We start from the raw sequence: 25,998 nt of genomic DNA, 5'->3' as shown, positions 1-25,998 counted from the left end.
AATAAAGGGTGGGACTGTGGACTCTCCATATCCAGAAAGAAAGAAATGTATCAGGTAAGCATACATTTTTTTTTTCTTTCCTAAGATATGGTGAGTCCACGGCTTGAGTAATTACTTTTGGGAACCAATACCCAAGCTAGAGGACACAGATAAATAGGGAGGGACAAGACAGGCAGTCCTAAACAGAAGGCACCATCGCTTGAAGAACCTTTCTCCCAAAAGAAGCCTCAGCCGAGGCAAAAGTATCAAATTTGTAAAATTTTGAAAAAAGTATGTAGAGAAGACCAAGTTGCATCCTTGCAAATTTGTTCCACAAAAGCTTCATTTTTGAAAGCCCAAGAAGAGGAAACCGCTCTTGTGGAATGAGCCGTAATTCTCTCAGGAGGCTGCTGTCCAGCAGTCTCATAAGCCAAATGAATTATACTTCGTAACCAAAAAGAAAGAGTAGTAGCAGTAGCATTCTGACTTTTACGTTTCCCAGAGAAACAGACAAAGAGGGCAGAGGACTGGCGAAAATCCTTAGTCGCCTATAAGTAGAATTTAAGAGTATGCACAACATCCAAATTGTGTAACAAACATTCTTTGGAAAAAGCATGCACAACTGGAGAGCTCTCAAATGGAATCTAGCAAAAGGAATGATGTCCATGGAAGCCACCATCAGACCGATTACCTCCATGCATTGAGCCACTGAAGGATGAGCAGAAGCCTGAAGAGAGGTAAGAGGAAATGTTGTTTTTCCTGACCTCTGTCAGAAAAATCTTCATCAATAGAGAATCTATTATGGCCCCTAAGAACACTACTCTTAAAGCAAGGGAAAGGGAGCTTTTTTCCAGATCCACATTCCATCTGTGGGAACAAAGAAAAGACAACAATATCTCTGTGTGAGATTTTGCTAGTTGAAAAGATGGCGCTTGAACCAATATGTCGTCCAGGTAGGGTGCCACAGCAATTCCACGAGAACGGATCACTGCCAAAAGAGCACCCAGAACCTTTGAAAAAATTCTGGGAGCCGTAGCTAGACCAAATGGAAGGGCCACAAACTGGAAATGTTTGTCCAGAAAGGCAAATCTCAGGAATCTGTGATGGTCCCTGTGAATAGGAACATGAAGATACACATCCTTTAGGTCTATGGTTGTCATGAACTGACCCTCTTGTACTAAAGGAAGAATGGAGCTTATAGTTTCCATCTTGAAGGATGGAACTTTGAGAAACTTGTTTAGACACTTCAAGTCTATAATGGGACAGAAAGTTGCCTCTTTTTTGGGAACCACAAATAGGTTGGAGTAGAACCTGAGACCATGTTCCTGAACTGGAACTATCACTCCCAGGGAGGTAAGATGTTGTATACATTTCAAGAACACCTCTCTTTATCTGGTCTGCAGATAATCTTGAGAGAAGCAATCTGCCTCACAAGAGCTGCTGATGCAACACCGCCCCCTGCAGACTTGCGGCCAATGGGCCGCCAGCAGGGAGGTGTCAATCAATCCGATCGTACTCGATCGGGTTGATTTCCGGCGATGTCTGTCCGCCTGCTCAGAGCAGGCGGACAGGTTATGGAGCAGCAGTCTTTGTGACCGTTGCTTCATAACTGCTGTTTCTGGCGAGTCTGAAGGCAATATCCCAGCAAATCTGCAAGCAATAGCCCTCCACCACCCACCCTGGTGTTTACCTTAATATATAAACACCTAACAGCAATTGGGTGCAGCTGTCACTAATGAACCAGGATAGAGAAAATAATTCACAATTACAGCCTCTGTACTGACACTTTACTATATTCTGTTGCACTTTCCCAACCCTCATTTGCTCGCCACACACTTCACACCTTTTGTGTCCATTCCCTCACCTTTAGATTGTAAGCTTGAGAGCCTTTCTACCTGCAGCCCACTTTGTATTTAAAGTGAACTACTACTGATTGTGCTCAAGGGCAGGGCATTCCTCCCCTTTTGTATAACTCAATTATTGCTTCTACAACTGTAATGTACCCCAATACTGTACTTGTTTGTTTGTGTATGTAATGCATCCCTGTAATGTTTTATTATTACTTGTATAGCGCTACGTAATCTGCTGGCGTTTTATAAATACCTGATAATAATAATAATAATAATGTCCCAATAAAAAAGCAATGTCTTTTAATTTGTTAAGTGCATGGTCTCCCCGACTGGAAGAAAAAGCACTTACCTGCTCTGCTGTCCGGCATGTAGACAGTTACAAGGTATGAGAAGACACAGTTCTTCAGAGACCTTTGAAAAAGAAAGAACAGAGTAGCCAACTATGGCTTTCTAAACTAATTGTTAGGAAAACTCAGTAAGTACCTCTTTACAAGTTCCTAGCTGCTTTTAAGCCACCACTACCCGACTGCAAGGAATGACGTGGAATACGGCCATACCCCAAAACTTGCTTGTAGATGAAATCAAAAATTTTCTTCAGACACCTAAACTTCACCTCCTCCATGCATCGAAGGCAAAGAGAATGACTAGAGGTTGTGGGTAAGGGAGTGATACTTAACAGTTTAACTGTAGTGCTCTTTGCCTCCTCTTGCTGGCCAGGAGTGATATTTCCAACAGTAATTACTCAAGCCGTGGACTCACCATATCTTAGGAAAGAAAATATGTTTCAGATATCTGTGTTAGAAGTGTTATTATTGGTACAATTCTTTCCCATCACAAAATGAGCAGTTTTTTTTAAATTTTATTATAAAACGTTCTTTTATCAACAAATGTGGTAAGAATATTAGTTTCATATATTAGGTGCATGTAGTGTAATATTTATACTTACAAAGGTTTTGTACACAATCTGCTTTTTGTCTCTCTCCGTCTACGTCCCTTTGGTCTGTCCCCCCCAGTTTGTACTTTAAACTTAAAGGGACAGTCTGGACCCAATACTTATTCTGTATTACTTATTGTTACATACTAGACCAGCATCTTGCAACGGGTTCCACATTTATAAGCTTGTATGAAGTGCACAAAACTTTAACGTAATCATTCGGCTAGATTACGAGTTTTGCGGTAACAGGGGTGCGGTGCTAACTTGCAAGTTATTCTCACCGCTCACTTACATACAGTACTGGTATTACGGGTTTTTATAAACCCGGCGTTAAAAGACAAAAAGTGAGCGTAGAGCAAAATTTTGCTCCACACTTCACTCCAATACCAGCGCTTCTTAAGTCAGCGGTGAGCTGGTTGTATGTGCTCGTGCGCGATTTTCCCATAGGAATCAACGGGGAGAGCCGGCTGAGAAAAAGTCTAACACCTGCAAAAAAGCAGCGTATAACTCAGTAACGCAGCCCCATTGATTCCTATGGGGAAACTAAAATTATGTTTACACCTAACAACTTAACATGAACCCTGAGTCGAAACACCCCTAATCTTACACTTATTAACCCCTAATCTGCCGCCCCGACATCGCTGACACCTACATTATACTTATTAACTCCCTAATCTGCCGCCCCAACATCGCTGACACCTACATTATATTTATTAACCCCTAATCTCCCTCCCCCAATGTCGCTGCAACCTACCTACATTTATTAACCCCTAATCTGCCGCCCCCAACGTTGCCGCCAATATAATAAACATATTAACCCCTAAAGCGCCGCACTCCCGCATCGCAAACACTAGTTTAATATTATTAGCCCCTAATCTGCCGCCCCCAACGTCGCCGGCACTATACTAAATGTATTAACCCCTAAACCTAAGACTAACCCTAACACCACCTAACTTAAATATAATTAAAATAAATCTAAATAAAAAATAATATTATTACCTAAATAATTCCTATTTAAAACTAAATACTTACCTATAAAATAAACCCTAAGATAGCTACAATATAACTAATAGTTACATTGTAGCTAGCTTAGGGTTTATTTTTATTTTACAGGCAAGTTTGTATTTATTTTAACTAGGTAGAATAGTTATTAAATTGTTATCAACTATTTACTAACTACCTAGTTAAAATAAAAACAAACTTACCTTTAAAATAAAACCTAACCTAAGTTACAATAACACCTAACACTACACTATAATTAAATAAATTCCCTACATTAAATAAAATTAGCTAAATTAAATTAGCTAAAGTACAAAAAACAAACAAACACTAAATTACAGAAAATAATAAACAAATTACAGAACTTTAAACTAATTACACCTAATCTAATAGCCCTATCAAAATAAAAAAGCCCCCCCAAAATAAAAAAAAACCTAGCCTAAACTAAACTATCAATAGCCCTTAAAAGGGCCTTTTGTGGGGCATTGCCCCAAAGAAATCAGCTCTTTTACCTGTAAAAAAACAAATAAAAAAAAAAAACCCAACAGTAAAACCCACCAGCCACACAACCAACCCCCCAAATAAAATACTATCTAAAAAAACCTAAGCTCCCCATTGCCCTGAAAAGAGCATTTGGATGGACATTGCCCTTAAAAGGGCAGTTAGCTCTTTTGCGGCCCAAACCCTAATCTAAGAAATAAAACCCACCCAATACACCCTTAAAAAAAACTAACACTAACCCCCTGAAGATCGACTTACTGTTCTGAAGATCCGACATCCATCCTCAAGGAAGCGGCAAAAGTCTTCATTCAACTGGGCCGAAGTCCTCAACGAAGCCGGGAGAAGTCTTCATCCAAGCCGGGCGAAGTGGTCCTCCAGACGGGCAGAAGTCTTCATCCAGACGGCATCTTCTATCTTCATCCATCTGACGTGGAGCCGCTCCATCTTCAAGACATCCGAAGCGGAGCATCCTCTTCAAATGAAGTCTTCTTACTGAATGACGGTTCCTTTAACCCCTTAATGACTGGACCATTTTTAAATTTTCTTACCCTTAATGACAACGGCTATTTTTAAATTTCTGCAGTGTTTGTGTTTAGCTGTAATTTTCCTCTTACTCATTTACTGTACCCACACATATTATATACCGTTTTTCTCACCATTAAATGGACTTTCTAAAGATACCATTATTTTCATCATATCTTATAATTTACTATAAAAAAAATACAAAATATGAGGAAAAAAAACACACTTTTTCTAACTTTGATCCCCAAAATCTGTTACACATCTACAATCACCAAAAAACACCCATTCTAAGTTTAGAAATACCCAATGTTTACATATTCTTTGCTTTTTTTGCAAGTTATAGGACAAAAAATACAAGTAGCACTTTGCTATTTCCAAACCACTTTTTTTCAAAATTAGCGCTAGTTACATTGGAACACTGATATCTTTCAGGAATCCCTGAATATCCCTTGACATGTATATATTTTTATTTAGAAGACATCCCAAAGTATTGATCTAGGCCCATTTTGGTATATTTCATGCCACCATTTCACCGCCAAATGCGATCAAATAAAAAAAATTGTTGACTTTTTCACAAATTTTTTCACAAACTTTAGGTTTCTCGCTGAATTTATTTACAAACAACTTGTGCAATTATGGCATAAATGGTTGTAAATGCTTCTCTGGGATCCCCTTTGTTCAGAAATAGCAGACATATATGGCTTTGGCGTTGCTTTTTGGTAATTAGAAGGCCCAGCAGTGAAGGGGTTAACTAGGGAGCTTGTAGGGAGCTTTTAGGTTTAATTTTAGCTTTAGTGTAGTGTAGTAGACAACCCAAATTATTGATCTAGGCCCATTTTGGTATATTTCATGCCACCATTTCACCGCCAAATATGATCAAATAAAAAAAAACTGTTAAATTTTTCACAATTTTAGGTTTCTCACTGAAATTATTTACAAACAGCTTGTGCAATAATGGCACAAATGGTTGTAAATGCTTCTCTGGGATTCCCTTTGTTCAGAAATAGCAGACATATATGGCTTTGGCTTTGCTTTTTGGTAATAATAAGGCTGTTAAATGCTGCTGCGCACCACACTTGTAATATTCCCAGCAGTTAAGGGGTTAATTAGGTAGCTTGTAGGGTTAATTTTTAGCTTTAGTGTAGAGATCAGCCTCCCACCTGACACATCCCACCCCCTGACCTGCCTCAAACAGCTCTCTTCCCTCCCCCACCTCACAGTTGTCACCACCATCTTAAGTACTGGCAGAAAGTCTGCCAGTACTGAAATAAAAATCATTTATAATTTTTTTTTTTTTTCTTACAGTCTGCAGTCTGCATCCCCCCTTACCCCACAATCTCCCTGATCCCCCCCATACATCTCTCTAACCCTCCCCCTCTACCTATTTGCCGCCATCTTGGGTACTGGCAGCTATCTGCCAGTACCCAATTTGCCCCCAAAAATAGTTTTTTTTTTATATGAAAAAAATGTTTTCTGTAGTGTAGCTGGCCCCCCTAAATAATCTACATCCCTCCCCCTCCCAGATCCCTTACTGAACAATGGAGATCCCCCTGCATCTGCATCAGTTGTTTTACTTCCGTGTATATTTTGCACGGAAAGAGTGGCCCTTTCTGCATCGGTGGGTAAAATAAGGGATTGTAGTGATGCCTCAATATTGAGGCATCACTACAATCCCTTGTAAGCATCTGGAAGCGATCATGATCGCTTCCAGTGCTTCTAACAACAAAGGACGTACCAGGTACGTCAATTGTCATTAAGGGGAGTTTTTTCAATGATGTACCTGGTACGTCCTCTGTCATTGAGGGGTTAAGTGACGTCATCCAAGATGGCGTCCCTTAGATTCCGATTGGCTGATAGAATTTTATCAGCCAATCGGAATTAAGGTAGAAAAAATCCTATTGGCTGATTCAATCAGCTAATAGGATTGAAGTTCAATCCTATTGGCTGATCCAATTGCATCAGCCAATAGGATTTTTTCTACCTTAATTCCGATTAGCTGATAGAATTCTATCAGCCAATCGGAAGCTAAGGGACGCCATCTTGGATGACGTCACTTAAAGGAACCGTCATTCAGTAAGAAGACTCCCGATGAAGAGGATGCTCCGCGTCGGATGTCTTGAAGATGGAGCTGCTTCGCGTCAGATGGGTGAAGATAGAAGATGCCGTCTGGATGAAGACTTCTGCCCGTCTGGTGGACCACTTTGCCCAGCTTGGATGAAGACTTCTTCCGGCTTCGTTGAGGACTTTGGCCCGGTTGGATGAAGACTTCTGCCGCTTCCTTGAGGATGGATGTTGGATCTTCAGAACAGTAAGTCGATCTTCAGTGGGTTAGTGTTAGGTTTTTTTAAAGGTATATTGGGTGGGTTTTATTTTTTAGATTAGGGTTTGGGACGCAAAAGAGCTAACTGCCCTTTTAAGGGCAATGCCCATCTAAATGCCCTTTTCAGGGCAATGGGGAGCTTAGGTTTTTTTAGATAGTATTTTATTTGGGGGGTTGGTTGTCTGGGTGGTGGTGTATTACTGTGTTATATTTTAATATATATTTTTTGTATTTTTTGAATTACATGATATATGAGTTATGGAAGCTATAACTGTGAATTGCAGTCACTGTAGAGGCAAATTGACCACCGCTCCGTTATAGGAAGGAAGGTGTGTCTGTATTAGCCATAGGATTGGAGCATTCTTACCCAATTAGAATGCACAAAGACATTTAAATAGAGGATCCCCGCTAATGATTTTACATGAGTCCTGGGTCTTGAGAAAGTCCGTACTAATCGGATGAAACACGTAGACAGGAGGACAAAGGACAGCATTACAGACTCTCTTTCGTACCCGCACAAAGAAGAATAGACTGCCACCGGAAGTGTTTTTGCATCAGCGCCACTGACCTCCGTACACGCTGGGACACAACAGGAGTGGAAGAAGCGTCAGAAGTGGTGGAAAAGACTTTGGTGCAGCCGGAAAGATTATATATCAAAGGCAATATTCTTACAGTTATCTTGTAAGTGCAAATTTGTTTGATAGTGCTATACTCATCATTAAAACTTTTACCTTGAGTTGCGGTTGCGCTCTGTGTTTGTTTTTCGTTTGCAGTATCGATTGGGCTGGGCGCTCTTTAGCGTCCAGCAACTAGGACAGCAGCATCGCATTCAAGACCAGTGTGAGGAGGAAGCCGGATTGTATCATACAGAGCACATAACGTGGATATTTCTATCATACTCCTCGAGTCATTAAGGTAACATGAATCTATGTATACATTTTATGCACATATGTTTGTAATTTTAAGTGCATACGCAGGCATAAGTGTGAGATATACTCCAATATTTATTGTTACTATTGATATTTCGTTATAATTCTTTCTGCCTAGCAGCTCATCTTGATTTGTGTATTTAATAGAGTTTAAATAGGGAATTCATCAGATGTGCCAGGGGACTCAAGGATATTAACCATCATACATCTGAGACCCAGCAGTTTTTTTAGTCTGTTAGCGCAGTGTTAGGGAGTGAAGTGTTTAATAGTAGGTTTTAGATTTATTTTAATTATATTTGTTAGGGGGTGTTAGGGTTAGACTTAGGTTTAGGGGTTAATAAATTTAATATAGTGGCGGCGACATTGGGGACGGCAGATTAGGGGTTAATAAATGTAGGTAGGTGGCGGCAATGTTGGAGGCAGCAGATTAGGGGTTAATAAATATAATGTAGGTTGCGGCGATGTCCGGAGCGGAAGATTAGGGGTTAATAAGTATAATGTTGGTGGCGGCGATGTTAGGGGCGGCAGATTAGGGGTTAATAATATTTAACTAGTGTTTGCGAGTCGGAAGTGCGGCGGTTTAGGGGTTAATATGTTTATTATAGTGGCGGCGATGTCCGGAGCGGCAGATTAGGGGTTTAAATTTTTATTATAGTGTTTGCGATGCAGGAGGGCCTTGGTTTAGGGGTTAATAGGTAGTTTATGGATGTTAGTGTACTTTTTAGCACTTTAGTTAGGAGTTTTATGCTACGGCGTTGTAACATAAAACTCATAACTACTGAGTCATTCAAAACGCTTCAGATTAAAAATCCATGCTTTATTCAACAGGATACAAAAAGTGGATAAAAAGCATCAGACAATGAGCTGTCTTACGCGTTTCGGCCTTCAGGACTTATTCATAGACATGTACTACAATGGTTAACACAACATTTAAATACCATTTAAAACAATAAATGATTGGCTGCCCCAAAATAATGCTTAATTGACTCCACCAAGTTAAAGTGACAGTACAATCCCTGACTGTTAGAGTGCATAAACTAACTTGTGAACGCTTCTATTTGAAATTCTGCTCTCATAAGTGCTGAACTTATTCAGATTGTGAAGAACACTTATTAAATATCATTACCTTTATCTAATGCCTTTATTAACAGTTTAGGGATAGACAGAATAATAACATTATATCAGATAAGCAATTTCGCTACTCCCACCTTTTATAAGAGTTTATATGAAATATAAACGCTTTAAATTATGTTTATTAATTATCCTGCTGCTATCATGATATATCATTGGGGCGAATAAGAAAGTTTAAAGATCTGCTCAATAATGTTGCATTGGAATTGTCCTTATGATAGATCCTTTATTAGGATGAGCATAGAGGTGTTGTTATCAGATATTGGGGATCATATAGAAACCCAATTTTGGCATACATGATTTATATAAACCCAGTTATATGATCCTTTAAGAACCAACCTAACATTGCCAAAAGTTTATTATGTCCCCATCAATGTTGAGACCTTTTGGTCTCCTAGTTTGTAATTGAAAGATCCAAAAGGCCTCTCTGTGTAGTAGTCTATTCACTCTATTGCCTCCTCTGACCTTGGGGCGTAGAAGCTCGATGAAACGTCTTGATTGTGACAATGAATTAAGTACCTAGCGAGGTCAGAGCAATCTCTACCATTATTGATGTCCTTTAAATGCTCCCTAATCTGGGTCCTCACTTCTCTAGTAGAACAACCAGTATACTGTACCTCACAGCGGGTGCACTCAATTAAATAGACTACAAAGACAGTGCGGCAGTTAGAACAACAGTCGAAGTTATAAACTTTTTGTGTACGTCTAGATTGGAATTGAGATCCAACTTTAGTGTAAGAACAAGCAATACACTTTCCAAAGTGACATTTAAAATTTCCCTTGACTGTTATCCAACTGCTAGCTACGGCTTTGTGTTTCTTAAGCATACTTGGAGCATACTAGGAGCTACCATATTACCAATCGTGCAACCTCTCCTTGATACAAAGTTACACCCACCAGAGGCATAATCTTTAAGACCATCTCTGCTGTAACTATTGGCAGGTGTATAGTAATTATGCGCATACAAAGAGAGAAGCGCTCTACCAGGAACGAACAACAGCTCAGTGGCTTGTTCTATGGCGATTTACCACCCGGAAGCAGCCTCTTTTAGACCAGTGTGTTTTTCACATAAGAAAACTTTCCTGAAGTATATCAGTCTGATCCTGCCAAGTAAGGTCAGTCCAGCCCCGAAATACCAGGCAATTCTCCTCTGAACAAGGAACATGACAACCCCAGACGATCGTTTCGGCCTCCTATGGGCCTCGTCAGTGAGGTGCAGCCACATTCCTCTAAGCACACTGGGCAAGGAGTCCACGTCTGGTTTCCCCCATCACCCATAGGGAGACTTCCCCAGGGTCATAATAATTTGCATACAAAGAGAGAAGCGCTCTACCAGGAACAAACAACAGCTCAGTGGCTTGTTCTATGGCGATTTACCACCCGGAAGCAGCCTCTTTTAGACCAGTGTGTTTTTCACAGAAGAAAACTTTCCTGAAGTATATCAGTCTGATCCTGCTAAGTAAGGTCAGTCCAGCCCCGAAATACCAGGCAATTCTCCTCTGAACAAGGAACATGACAACCCCAGACGATCGTTTCGGCCTCCTATGGGCCTCGTCAGTGAGGTGCAGCCACATTCCTCTAAGCACACTGGGCAAGGAGTCCACGTCTGGTTTCCCCCATCACCCATAGGGAGACTTCCCCAGGGTCATAATAATTTGCATACAAAGAGAGAAGCGCTCTACCAGGAACGAACAACAGCTCAGTGGCTTGTTCTATGGCGATTTACCACCCGGAAGCAGCCTCTTTTAGACCAGTGTGTTTTTCACAGAAGAAAACTTTCCTGAAGTATATCAGTCTGATCCTGCCAAGTAAGGTCAGTCCAGCCCCGAAATACCAGGCAATTCTCCTCTGAACAAGGAACATGACAACCCCAGACGATCGTTTCGGCCTCCTATGGGCCTCGTCAGTGAGGTGCAGCCACATTCCTCTAAGCACACTGGGCAAGGAGTCCACGTCTGGTTTCCCCCATCACCCATAGGGAGACTTCCCCAGGGTCATAATAATTTGCATACAAAGAGAGAAGCGCTCTACCAGGAACGAACAACAGCTCAGTGGCTTGTTCTATGGCGATTTACCATAGTAATTATGCCACAGATCTCTTAAAATTGTGGACTAAAAATGGCTGCAAAAAGTGGTTTAGTTTTGTCAAATCTGGTTTTGGAGCGACTTTTTACACTACCCATCAAAGAGTTTCTATCAATTTGCCATACCTCTAAAAGAGCTCTATTAAGGGTTTTTGGCTTGTAGCCTTTTGTTGCCAACAAATCTTTAATTTTCTCACTCTACAGCAGGAAATCCGTCTCCTCAGAACAATTACGTTTAATATGTATAAAGTGGCCTTTGGCCACACCAAAGCCTGTATGGCTCGGGTGGCAACTTCTGGGTGTAAAGTAGTGTTCGAGGATATGGGTTTCCTGTAGAGAGTACTAGTAGTCCTGGCTGTGTCAGGATGGCCTGTTAGGGTAATGTCTAAATAGGGAATACTGGACCTCTCATGATGGTAAGTAAATTGTAGCCCAAACTGGTTAGAGTTCAGGTCATTAACAAAATGGAGAGCCTCCTACCCAGTACCGGTCCATATGAAGAGGAGGTCATCAGTATATTGTTTATACAATCGTATATGACCTCTATAGGGGTTTCCTTCTCCAAAGACGTGGGACCGCTCCCAGATACCCATGTAGATGTTAGCATAGGCTGGCTCAAATTTAGCGCCCATAGCGATCCCACGCCTCTGGAGAAAAAACTCCCCCTCAAATTGGAAGTAATTATGCTTGAGAAGGAAATCAAGGGCCCTACAAATGTAATTCCTAAGACTAGAGTCATAATTACTAAATTTAGTCAAAAACTTATCAACTGCTGCGACTCCTAAACTGTGAGGAATGGCTGAATATAGCCCCACAACATCTAACGTGAGCCAAGAACAGTTATCTTGCCATTCCAAAATGTTGAGGTTGGATAACAAACGTTTAGTATACTGTAAGTAAGATGGAAGTTGATATACCATTGGTTGTAGAAATGTGTGCAATAAAAATTGAACATTCTTAATATTAGCTAATTGTAACTTAGTATTGGCTAAAATTTTAGCTGCGTGCTCAAAACATCCTGAGGAGAACACTATGTGCTGAGTCTGTGTCTATTGCTAGACAGGGTCATGCAGCATTGTATTTGCAGCAGAGTACCCAGGCATTTGTTAGCCACCAGGGTTAGCCCATGGACAGTTCTATGGAGCTGTCTCCTAACTTAAAACAAACTATCTGTGAAAAAGAGTGATAAAATCTTTAATGCAACTCCAAAAAAGGCTGTCTACCTTTCTTGTTCCTGATGCAGTTTCTGAGCTAATTAGCAAGTAATGGAGCAATCCAGACAATTCCCTTTACCAAATTCAAAAACATGTTTCCTTTACCCTCTGAAAAACTGGAGGTATGCGAGACTATTCTAAAGATGGACAGTTCTATTTCCACTTTGACAAGGCGGACTACCAGGTCTTCTTTTAAGTATCCGATGGCCAGAAAACTTTAACGTTTCCTCATGAGGTCCTTTCAGCTGGCAGGCAATATGTTTCATCCAGCTTTTAGAGTAGCCTGTGTATCTGTAGCTACTGCAGTATACTGTGATAACCTTTCTGACTTTGTTTTCCAAGAAACTTCCCTTGATAAAATTCAGGATTGCTTGAGGTTGGTCACAACTGCGAGCAGTCTCCTTTGAGATGCAGCTGTTTACTTTTACTTACTTTTTTTAAACAAATGTTAGTAGTTTTTTTTTTTAGTTTTAGTTTAGGTTTTATTTTTGTTTCACAGGTAAGTTTTTATTTATTTTAAGGTAGTTAGTATATTGTAACTTTAATTTAGGTGTATTTTAATTATGTTAAAGTTAGGGGGTGATAGGTTTAGATGTTAATAGTTTAATTTAGGTAGTTGCGATGTGGGGGGACGGTGGTTTAGAGGTTAATAAGTTTTAGTATTGGTGATGAGGGGGGCGGCGGTTTAGAGGTTAATGGGTTTATTAAGTGTTGGTGTGTGGCGGTTTAGAGGTTAATAGGTTCATTTAGTGTTGGCGATGTGGGGGGGGCGGGAGTTTAGAGGTTAATAGGTTTATTTAGTGTTGTCGATGTGGGGGACAGGGGTTTAGGGGTTATTAGACTAGGGGTTTATGTTAGGATGTTAGTTGTTTTGATAACTTTCTTTTTTTAAAACAACTAATGTTAGGGTTTTTTTTTAGTTTAAACTTAGGTTTTATTTTTGTTTCACAGGTAAGTTTTTATTTATTTTAAGGTAGTTAGTATATTGTAACTTTAATTTAGGTGTATTTTAATTATGTTAAAGTTATGGGGTGTTAGGTTTAGAGGTTAATAGTTTAATTTAGGTAGTTGCGATGTGGGGCGACGGTGGTTTAGAGGTTAATAAGTTTTAGTGTTGGCGAAGAGGGGGGGTGGTGGTTTAGAGGTTAATGGGTTTTATTAAGTGTTGGCGGTGTGGCGGTTCAGCGGTTAATAGGTTTATTTAGTGTTGGCGATGGGGGGGCGGCGGTTTAGAGGTTAATAGGTTTATTTAGTGCTGGCGATGTGGCGGGACCGAGGTTTAGGGGTTATTAGACTAAGGGTTTATGTTAGGGTGATAGGTTGTTTAATAACTTTCTTTTCTCCATAGACTTCAATGGGGAATGTGAAAATGCAATGGCTATTTCGCCATTGCAGGTGTTTAGGTTTTTTTCCCAACATTTTTTCAACATTGATCTCCTTGGGGGAATATGTGCAGGAAACTTGGTTTGTGTGCGGTATGCCGGTTACAGCACCATAACACACATGAAAAGAACGTTTTATTGTAACTTATAATGGCAGCACAATGGAAATTGCGGTACAGCCACATTGCGCGCAATGTGTATGCAACAGACTTACCACACACCTTGTAATCCGGGCCTAAATTTACTAAAATTTAGAGAAATATATAAATTCTAGTCATATATATATATATATATATATATATATATATATATATAAGTATTCCACAGAATGCAGGCACTCATTTGGTCTTGATAAAATATAACAATTTTATTAAGGCATAGTTAAAACGACATAACGTTTCGGCACCAAATTGTGCCTTTGTCAAATGTCAGCAAAAGAATATGCAACACACTTAAAATCGATCTATTTTAAGTGTGTTGCATATTCTTTTGTTCTTTTGCTGACATTTGACAAAGGCACAATTTGGTGCCGAAACGTTATGTCGTTTTAACTATGCCTTAATAAAATTGTTATATTTTATCAAGACCAAATGAGTGCCTGCATTCTGTGGAATACTTGGATGATTTTTGGCAGAGCACCGTGGCATTAATGGAGTGGTGAGATTGTGCTTTCCCTCAAAGGAAATATATATATATATATATATATATATATATATATATATACATATATAAACATAGAGAGTGGACAAGCACGCAAGGGGGCACTCCTAGTGAAGATCGTTTGTATCAGTGTTATTCACTAAAATGAATGTATAAATGCACGTGATTCAACCTCATCCAGTATGAGGTATAGATAAGACACTTGATTAAAGATGATATCTTATTCCTAGTCTCCTTGTGTTGAGTCTGCTGAAGTCCTCTTTATCTTTTTCCTGTTTTACCCCGGAATACTGTCCCACGATGCAACAGAGGCTTAGATGTATAGCTCTCTATATCGTCAGAGAGCTCTAAGTAAAGGAGGCCATGTTAACCCAGTGTATAAAAGTACTTCAATTTCATGGGTAAACAAACATATATATGTACACACAGTTAAAGTATACAACGTTTTCTGTTTAAAACTTTCTCTGTTTAAAACCAATGTGCAATGTGAAAATTAAAAACGCCTCCCATAGAGGCAGTTGCAAAAAGAGCAGCGTTAATGGCTACTAGCCAGCATGTGTTTATGGTGCCTGATGTGTAGACCGTTAAAGTGCTGCTGTATAGCATTTAAAATCTATGCAGAAACCGGGCATCAGTGCTTGTTTCAGATCGCACTGTAAAGTATGCAAAGTCTGGCTACTAATTTGCTCCGATATTGCAATAAGTGTTTAGTGCGGGGGGCGGAGCCTGACACGTTTCGCAACACCATTGGTTGCTTCATCAGAGGTAGGGGCCGCTCCCCCTCCTATCCGATTTATATAGCGTGCTTAAGCCCTTTGCCACCTGATATATATTTGTGGCCATGTCCTCTCTGTTTGTTACTGGCAAATGCCCTTACTAGTCGTTTGCATTAACTAATGCTGACTCTATTAAAATTTATTTTAGTGTTATACAGAGCATATGTGCACACGAACCTTGGTGTAAAGTCTATGCTACCATGCTTAGCCCTTTGGTGTTTAAAGCGCAGCAGCTGGGAGTATTTGTTTAAATGTTTCAAATCCCTAAAGAATCTCCCTAAATCAACATACATATGAGCTACAATAATATTAATATTATAGGGAGACAAGTAAAAAAAAACAGCAAAAGTAAAGTCAAATTTGTGACCACCTTCAATGAAGGACACTGGAGAATAAAAAATATTTTAAAAAACATTGGGCCATTTTACAAAAAGACCCTCTGTTGAGAGAGGCGATTGAAAACACACCAAACGTCATCTATAAAAAGAATCAAAATTTAAAAGCTCTGCTAGCTCCCAGTGTCATTAGGAAGAAAAATAACAAAGTGAGAAACAGTAGGGAAGGAATACCAGCCCTAAAGGGCTTCTATAAATGCTCCAGAAAGAATTGCGTCTGTTGTGAGCATATTCACAAGACAAATAAATATAATTAATTTGCACAAATACTAGATGGAGTAGAAAAAATTCCAATTGAAAATGTTCTCAATTGCAGATCCGATTATGTTGTGTACATGTTGGAGTGCACCTGTAAGAACCCATTGAGGTACATAGGGCGTACCAAAAGGGGCCTAAAGATTAGGTGCCTCGAAACATATGAAAAACATTGAGGAAGGGTCCCTAAAAGCCCCATTAATTCAACACTTCTGCAAGGTACATAATAAAAATAAGAAGGATTTCTACATAAAGGAGATAGAGCAAGTAAACACAGGCAGCAGTGGTGGCAGCAGACTTTTGGAACTGAGGAAAAAGGAAACCTTTTGGATCTATACACTAAACACGCTAGAACCTAATGGTCTGAATAAGGACATAGATCTAGTTCCCTTATACCACCCTGCTGCTTGTGATTATGTGTGTAGGTATATGTGTACAGAGGCAAGTATGTATAGGTCTGGCATAACCATAACATGTTTTCACTCCTACCACATAGACTCCTGCAACTATTTGAACTAACTCAGGCCTTTATAGGGCACCATGATTCTGACATACTCAGTGTATTCATATTTATTGAAGCTTGTGAAAGTCCCTTGATACTGCTATATATGTCATCTTCATACAACAGAAAGCATCACTACTTAATTCCATCATATAGACTTGCACCCATAGGCAGGGGTAACCCCAGCCTTCCACTGACTATGTAGTCAATATTAATATTATTGTAGTTCATATAGAACTAGACTCATGGCACACAAAAAGGGTCAAGTATAGTTGTGTAAAATAACCCTCTCTCTAGACATTATAAATAAAATGGGTACAAAATAGAACTAATAAAAACTTTGAGAATAGAACAAAATAATACACATATATATCCCAGATAAATTCTACTAATCTATGGATTTCCTTTTATGTACACAAAAGAGGTGCGACACCCACATATTTTAAGGAACATTTTAATGTATGAAAAAGGCAATTCTTTTATTATGATAACCACGTTGATTTAGGGAGATTTCTTTAGGGATTTGAAACATTTAAACAAATACTCCCAGCTGCTGCACTTTAAACACCAAAGGGCTAAGCATGGTAGCATAGACTTTGCACCAAGGTTCGTGTGCACATATGCTCTGTATAACACTAAAATACATTTTAATAGAGTCAGCATTAGTTAATGCAAATGACTAGTAAGGGCATTTGCCAGTAACAAACAGGGAGGACATGGCCACAAATATATATCGGGTGGCAAAGGGCTTAAGCACGCTATATAAATTGGATAGGAGGGGGGCGACCCCTACCATTGATGAAGCAACCAATGGTGTTGCAAAACAAATCAGGCTCCGCCCCCAGCCACATGCACTAAACACTTATTGCAATACCGGAGCAAATTAGTATCCAGACTTCGCATACATTACAATGCGATCTGAAACAAGTACTGATGCCCGGTTTCTGCAAAGATTTTAAACGCTATACAGCAGCACTTTAACGGTCTACACATCAGGCACCATAAACACATGCTGGCTAGTAGCCGTTAACGCTGCTTATTTTGTAACTGCCTCTATGGGAGGCATTTTTAATTTCTTTTGCAAGATGTACCGAGTCCACGGATTCATCCTAACTTGTGGGATATTGTCCTTCCTGACAGGAAGTAGCAAAGAGAACACCACAGCAGAGCTGTCTATAAAGCTCCCCCCTTAACTCCACCCCCAGTAATTCTCTTTGCTGGCTCTAAGCAGGAAGGGTAAAGAGAAGAGGTGTTAAACTGTTAGTTTTATTTTATCTTCAATCAAGTGTTTGTTATTTTTAAATGGTACCGGTGTTGTACTATTTACTCTCAGACAGGACATAGATGAAGATTTCTGCCTGGAGGATGATGATCTTAGCATTTGTAACTAAGGTCCACTGCTGTTCCCACAGAAGCTGAGGAGTACAGGAAAACTTCAGTGTGAGGAACGGTTTCTTGCTATACAGCAATGAGGTATGTTTAGTCATATTTTCTGCAGAGACTGTGTCAACTCAGAAAGGCTGACAGTGTCCCCATTAGGGGAAGGGTAAGCAGTAATCCTCTTGTTATCAAAGGTTTTTACTAGCTTGCATAAAGGGTTAATTTTTTGTGGGCACTCAGTTTGTTATGTGAATTTGGGACAAACGTTTTTGTGTCTGGGAGTAAAGTTTTTTGTTTTATGGGACATTTTCTTGAGGGTTCTTTGGGGTTGTTTATAACCCACATGGCTTTCAGGCAGGGTTTGTTAGTTTTGTGTAGGCCCCAGCAACATCGAGTGAGGTGGGCGGGGCCTACATTTACAAGCAGCAAGCAACTTCTCCTGAGGTCCTGAAAGTCTTCTGAGGGACTAATTGAAGCTTTAAACCCCATATTATCGCTTCCTAAGGGCAGGTAGGGCCACAGCAGAGCTGCAGCAAGGTGCTTTAGGGGGTTTCAACCGGTTTTAGACACTTATCAATCTGTTTTTTTCATTTGGGGGTCTATTGCTTTTTTACTTGTGGGTACACTGTTAAAATTTCGGAATTTTTGAAGCAATTTTAACCTGTTTTGCAGTTTGTGTATGCCTTTTTTTTCTCTTAAAGGTACAGTACCGTTTTTGCAAATTGTGTTTTTTTCATTAAATAAAGTGTTTTCCAAGCTTGCTTGCTTCATTACTAGCCTGTTAAACATGTCTGACACTGAGGAAACTCATTGTTCAATTTGTTTAGAAGCCATTGTGGAACCCCCTCTAAGAATGTGTCCCAATTGTACTGATATGTCTATAAATTGCAAACAGCATATTTTGACTTATAAGAATTTGGCATTAAATGATTCTCAGACAGAAGTAAATCAGGTTTCGCCATCTAGTTCTCCCCAAGTGTCACAACCAGTTACGCCCGCACAAGCGACGCCAAGTACTTCTAGTGCGTCTAATTCTTTCACCTTGCAAGATATGGCTTCAGTTATGAATACTACCCTCACAAGGGAAGCGCAGTAGCTCTGGGTTAAGATCAAATGCTGAGCCTTCTGACGCTTTAGTAGCCGTATCAGATATTCCCTCACAATGTTCTGAGGTAGGGATGAGGGATTTGCTGTCTGAGGGAGAGATTTCTGATTCAGGAAAGATGTTCCCTCAGACAGATTCAGATATGACGGCATTTAAATTTAAGCTAGAGCACCTCCGTTTATTGCTCATGGAGGTTTTAGCTACTCTGGATGATTGTGACCCTATTGTCGTTCCAGAGAAATTGTGTAAAATGGACAAATATTTAGAGGTTCCTGTTTACACTGATGTTTTTCTGGTCCCTAAGAGGATTTCGGACATTGTTACTAAGGAGTGGGATAGACCAGGTATTCCGTTCTCTCCCCCTCCTGTTTTTAAGAAAATAATCCCCATTTCTGACACCATAAAGGACTCATGGCAGACGGTCCCTAAGGTGGAGGGAGCTATTTCTACTCTGGCTAAGCGTACAACTATACCTATTGAAGACAGTTGTGCTTTCATTGATCCTATGGATAAAAAGTTAGAGGGTCTCCTAAAGAAAATTTTTGTTCATCAGGGTTTTCTTCAACCTATAGCGTGCATTGTTCCGGTAACCACTGCAGCTGCTTTTTGGTTTGAGGCTCTAGAAGAGGCTCTTCAGATGGAGACCCCACTAGATGATATTTTGGACAGAATTAAGGCCCTTAAGTTGGCTAATTCTTTTATTACAGACTCCGCTTTTCATCTTGCTAAGTTAGTGGCAAAGAATTCAGGTTTTGCCATTTTAGCGCGAAGAGCGTTATGGCTTAAGTCCTGGTCAGCTGATGTGTCATCTAAATCTAAGCTTTTGTCCATCCCTTTCAAAGGTAAGACCCTATTCGGGCCTGCACTGAAAGAGATCATTTCAGACATCACTGGAGGGAATGGTCATGCCCTCCCTCAAGATAAGTCAAATAAGACAAGGACCAAACAAAATAATTTTCGTTCCTTTCGAAACTTCAAGGGTGGTCCCGCTTCCTCTTCCCCTGCTGCAAAGCAAGAGGGGAACTTTGCTCAATCCAAGCCAACCTGGAGACCTAACCAGGCTTGGAACAAGGGTACACAGGCCAAAAAACCTGCTGCTGCCACTAAGACAGCATGAAGGGGTAGCCCCCGATCCGGGACCGGATCAAGTAGGGGGCAGACTTTCTCTCTTTGCTCAGGCCTGGGCAAGAGACGTTCACGACTCCTGGGCCGTAGAAATTGTAACCCAGGGGTATTTCCTAGATTTCAAAGATTCTCCTCTAAGGGGGAGGTTCCATCTTTCTCAATTGTCTGTAAACCAGACGAAAAGAGAGGCGTTCTTACGCTGTGTAGAAGACCTTTTTACCATAGGAGTGATCTGCGAACAGGGGCAAGGTTTCTACTCCAATCTGTTTGTGGTTCCCAAAAAAGAGGGAACCTTCAGACCAATTCTAGATCTCAAGATCCTTAAACAATTCCTAAGAGTTCCATCCTTCAAGATGGAGACCATTCGGACTATTTTACCAATGATCCAGGAGGGTCAATATATGACCATCGTGGATCTAAAGGATGCGTATCTACACATTCCTATCCACAAAGATCATCACCAGTTCCTCAGGTTTGCCTTTCTGGACAGGCATTACCAGTTTGTGTCTCTTCCCTACGGGTTGGCCACGGCGCCAAAAATCCTCACAAAGGTGCTAGGGTCCCTTCTGGTGGTCCTAAGGCCGAGGGGCATAGCAGTGGCGTCTTATCTAGACGACATCTTAATTCAAGCGTCGACTTTCCAAGTCTCACACGGACTTAGTGTTGGCCTTTCTAAGATCTCATGGGTGGAAGGTGAACATGAAAAAGAGTTCTCTTATTCCTCTCACAAGAGTTCCATTCCTGGGAACTCTGATAGATTCGGTGGACAATATTTCTGACGGAGGTCAGGAAATCAAAGATTTTAACCACCTGCCGTGCTCTTCATTCCATTCCTCGGCCGTCAGTGGCTCAGTGTATGGAGGTAATCGGACTTATGGTAGCAGCAATGGACATAGTTCCGTTTGCTCGCTTGCATCTCAGACCACTGCAACTATGCATGCTCAAACAGTGGAATGGGGATTATGCAGATGTATCTCCTCCGATAAATCTGGATAAAGAGACCAGAGACTCTCTTCTTTGGTGGTTGTCACAGGATCACCTGTCCAGGGGAATGTGTTTCCGCAGGCCAGCGTAGGTTATTGTGACGACGGACGCCAGCCTACTGGGCTGGGGTGCAGTCTGGAATTCCCTGAAAGCACAGGGTTTGTGGACTCAGGAGGAGGCCCTCCTACCGATAAATATTATGGAATTAAGAGCAATATTCAATGCTCTTCAGGCGTGGCCTCAGCTGGCTTCGGCCAGATCCATCAGGTTTCAGTCGGACAACATCACAATTGTAGCTTATATCAATCATAAGGGGGGAACAAGGAGTTCCTTGGCGATGATAGAAGTTTCCAGGATAATCCGTTGGGCAGAGACTCACTCTTGCCATCTATCAGCGATCTATATCCCAGGGGTGGAGAACTGGGAGGCAGATTTTCTAAGTCGTCAGGCTTTTCATCCGGGGGAGTGGGAGCTCCATCCGGAGGTGTTTGCTCAACTGGTTCAGCTATGGGGCACACCAGAATTGGATCTGATGGCGTCTCGTCAGAACGCCAAACTTCCTCATTACGGATCCAGGTCAAGGGATCCTCAGGCAGTACTGATAGATGCTCTAGCAGTACCCTGGTCGTTCAACCTGGCTTATGTTTTTCCACCATTCCCTCTCCTTCTGCATCTGATTGCCAGAATCAAACAGGAGAGAGCTTCTGTGATTTTGATAGCGCCTGCGTGGCCAGGACTTGGTATGCAGACCTGGTGGACATGTCATCTCTGCTACTGAGACTGCTACTCAGTAGCAGAGATGACATGTCCACCAGGTCTGCATACCAAGTCCTGGCCACGCAGGCGCTATCGTGGATCCTTTTGATTCAAGGTCCATTCAAGCATCCAAATCTAATTTCTCTGCAACTGACTGCTTGGAGATTGAACGCTTGATTTTATCAAAGCGGGGTTCTCTGAATCGGTCATAGATACCTTGATTCAGGCTCGAAAGCCTGTCACCAGGAAGATCTATCATAAGATATGGCGTAAATATCTTTTTTGGTGTGAATCCAAAGGATACTCATGGATTCCTAGGATTTTGTCTTTTCTCCAAGAAGGATTGGAGAAAGGATTGTCCGCTAGTTCCTTAAAGGGACAGATATCTGCTTTGTCTATTCTGTTGCACAAGCGTCTGGCAGATGTCCCAGACGTTCGGGCTTTTTGTCAGGCTTTAGTTAGAATTAAGCCTGTGTTTAAACCTGTTGCTCCGCCATGGAGTCTCAATTTAGTTCTTAAAGTTTTCAGGGGGTTCCGTTTGAACCCATGCATTCCATAGATATTAAGCTTCTATCTTGGAAAGTTCTGTTTCTAGTTGCTATCTCTTCAGCTCGAAGAGTTTCTGAACTATCTGCATTACAATGTGACTCGCCTTATCTTGTTTTCCATGCTGATAAGGTGGTTTTGCGTACCAAACCTGGGTTCCTCCCTAAGGTTGTTTCTAACAGGAATATCAATCAGGAAATTGTTGTTCCTTCTCTGTGTCCTAATCCTTCTTCTAAGAAGGACCGTCTGTTGCACAACTTGGACGTGGTTCGTGCCTTGAAGTTTTATTTGCAGGCAACCAAAGATTTTCGCCAATCATCTTCTTTGTTTGTTGTCTATGCTGGAAAGCGTAGAGGTCAAAAGGCTACGGCTACCTCTCTTTCCTTTTGGCTGAAAAGCATCATCCGTTTGGCTTATTAGACTGCTGGACAGCAGCCTCCTGAAAGAATTACAGCTCACTCCAATAGAGCGGTGGCTTCCACATGGGCTTTCAAAAATGATGCTTCTGTTGAACAGATTTGTAAGGCTGCGACTTGGTCTTCGCTTCATACCTTTTCCAAATTTTCCAAATTTGATACTTTTGCTTCTTCGGAGGCTATATTTGGGAGAAAGGTTTTGCAAGCAGTGGTGCCTTCCGTTTAGGTTCCTGTATTGGTATCCCACAAGTTAGGATGAATCCGTGGACTCGGTACATCTTGCAAAAGAAAACAGAATTTATGCTTACCTGATAAATTTCTTTCTTTTGCGATGTACCGAGTCCACGGCCCGCCCTGTCTATTCAAGACAGATAGTATTTTTTATGTAAACTTCAGTCACCTCTGCACCTTATAGTTTCTCAGTGGACTCGGTACATCGCAAAAGAAAGAAATTTATCAGGTAAGCATAAATTCTGTTTTTCACATTGCACACTGGTTTTAAACAGAGAAAGTTTTAAACAGAAAAAGTTGTATAGTTTTACTGTGTGTACATATATATGTTTATTAACATGGCCTCCTTTACTTAGATCTCTCTGACGATATAGAGAGCTATACATCCAAGCCTCTGTTGCATCGTGGGACAGTATTTCGGGCTAAAACAGGAAAAAGATAGAGGACTTCAGCAGGAGGAGACCAGGAATAAGATATCATCTTTAATCAAGTGTCTTATCTATACCTCATACTGGATGAGGTTGAATCACGTGAGTTTGCATTTATACATTAATTTTAGTGAATAACACTGATACAAACGATCTTCACTAGGAGTGCCCCCTTGCACGCTTGTCCACTCTCTATCTTTTCAGAACAATCTGGGGAGGATTTTATTTTCGAAGAGGGAACTCCCACCCTGGACGAAGCAGCTGAGATTAGAGGCATTTGGGGAACTGTCACACATGCTGTTATGCTGTTATAATTGGACAATATTGTGGACTGCCCTACTATTCTCCATTTTTGCTGGACTGGTTTGGTAACTAAGGGGTACAAGCAATAGACTTACTGGTGGCTAAGTATAAAATACACATTGGATGATTTATTATTCAGTATTATAGGTATATATACACCTGCCTATAATTATAATTATATATATATATATATATATATATATATATATAGCAGCACATCTGTTCTGAAACGTCACTAAATTGCAGATAACAGTTTGATTACGACCACAACTGTTAACCAATATGGCACAACAATGACACCTGCTTACGGTTTCTAATGTATATATATCTAACATAAGCATGTGTTAATTTCTACTGGTAAAATAATGTATTAAAAATAACTTGTATGTATTACATTTTAACCAACCAATTATTTTTCTTGTCTCCTTTACAATACATTACAATTTTATAATCTGTTTTTCAGGAGAAATTGCATCGGTTGGGGGCACTTGCTTTGACTTGAGAAAGCCAGTTAAACTCGGGGAACAAATAAACAAATTTTCTGTAGATGGCTTTGATCACAACTTTTGCTTAGTCGAGACCAAGGAACTGAGAAACTGTGCAAGGTAAAAGTTGCCTTTCCGGATATCAAAAAATAAGACACCAATTTTTTTTAATAAATATTTTTAGAATAGCCATGTTCAGAAGAGACTTAAAATATGGTCAGTATAGGTTGTAGAATGTTTGCTATGGCTATCAGAAAACAATTCCAGTGATGAATTACATTTAGAAAACTTTAAAGGGTCATAAAAAATGCATCAGAGCAGTAAATTACTGAAGCATTTCATGACACCAGGTGTTCAACAAAAGATTTCCTAGGCTTAGTTTATCTAGGACAGGGAGTTGGCATTTTGGTGATTCAAACTCCTGTTTGCCTAGAGTGTAGCAGCTGTTTCTTTTTGCACTTCTGCCACATTTTGAGTGGAGATTAGTTTCCTTAAATTAAAGGGACAGTAAAGTCAAAATTAAACTTAAATGAATTGGATAGAGCATGCAGTTTTAAACAACTTTCCAATTTACTTCCATCATCAAATGTGCTTAGTTCCCGTGGAATCCTTTGTTAAAGAGTAATCCTAGGTGAGCTCAGGAGCGTGCACGTGCCTTTAGCCATCTGGCAGCAGTATTTGCAACAGTGTTTATAGCAATGTTATACCTAGGTGCAAACAGCTGCCATAGACTTCTAAAGACACGTGCATGCTCCTATGCTCCTATCAGCCTGCCTACAGTTTAACAATCTATGACAGCAGTGTTTGTGTCTTTATAGCAATGTCATACATAGTTGCAAGAACGCTCCTAACCTCCTATCAGCCTACCTAGATTTACTTAACAAAGGATACCAAGCAAACAAAACAAACTTGATAATAGAAGTAAATTGGAAAGTTCTTTAAAAGTATCTAAATAATGAATGTTTCATTTTTACGTGACTGTCCCTTTAATAGGCTCATTTAATATACCTTGCTCATGTTTTCTAATTTTTTTATTTTTTTTTAAAAAGCTTTATTTTGTTTAACTGAACATACATGTTATACTGTAACTATACATAACAGGCATCAAGAATGGTACATTTTAAAACTTAAGCAGTTTTACACGTGTAAGCGGTTACATTCTCCTGAGTCCTGCATGTCTAGCTTGGTCTCGAATTTAACAAGTTTAGACCTCTTTTGGGCCTTATACACATATTTTTAATGACTTTCCAATGTCCAGTTTCAATAGAATTTAGTCTTAAAATATATGTTATATTTTGGCTGAATACGATATGATAACAATAACTTAACTATAACATAAAATAGTAACCGTGATGCACTGCTCTAATAGGATCGTTTAAGCAGGTACCTTCTAAATCTAAATTATTGTCTGTATCTCTTTTTGAGATATCATCTGGGCCACCGCCAGGGCCCGGTTTTGGATGGATGGGGGAGACAAAAGGAAGGGGGGAGGGGCTATACTCTAGTGAGGAGGGGGTGAGTTACATTATAGAAATCTATAGTGCGGAAATCGTGTCTATTAATGTGCAAGGGCCTCAGGTCCATATCATCAGCATTCTTTCGTGTACCTCGAAAACGTTTCTAATGTAATGATATCTTTCTAATTGCAAAAGTGTCTCGACTTGCTTCACCCATTGCCCAAATGTGGGGATCGCGTCAGATTTCTAATGTCTGGGGATCAGCATTTTTGCACTGCTTAGCATTGTTAGCAGCAGTTTTCATTTCGCCACTTCCCTTAATTTGGGAAGGCTTATAAAAAGTAATATT

At 40.3% G+C, this 25,998-nt stretch overlaps 1 protein-coding gene across 1 annotated transcript in view; it reads left to right on the top strand.

The window, feature by feature from the left end:
- GALM (galactose mutarotase) overlaps positions 1 to 25,998 on the top strand; it is a 141,311-nt gene that overhangs the window by 51,961 nt on the left and 63,352 nt on the right. The window contains exon 6 of the mRNA XM_053711930.1: positions 24,171 to 24,312. Coding sequence (XP_053567905.1) covers positions 24,171 to 24,312 — 142 coding nt within the window. The remainder of the gene's footprint in view (positions 1 to 24,170; positions 24,313 to 25,998) is intronic.

Source organism: Bombina bombina, chromosome 4 (assembly GCF_027579735.1).
Source record: "Bombina bombina isolate aBomBom1 chromosome 4, aBomBom1.pri, whole genome shotgun sequence".
Classification (NCBI taxonomy): domain Eukaryota; kingdom Metazoa; phylum Chordata; class Amphibia; order Anura; family Bombinatoridae; genus Bombina; species Bombina bombina.
The sequence above is the reverse complement of the archived record's forward strand: the minus strand, read 5'-3'. Positions and strand labels throughout refer to the sequence as shown.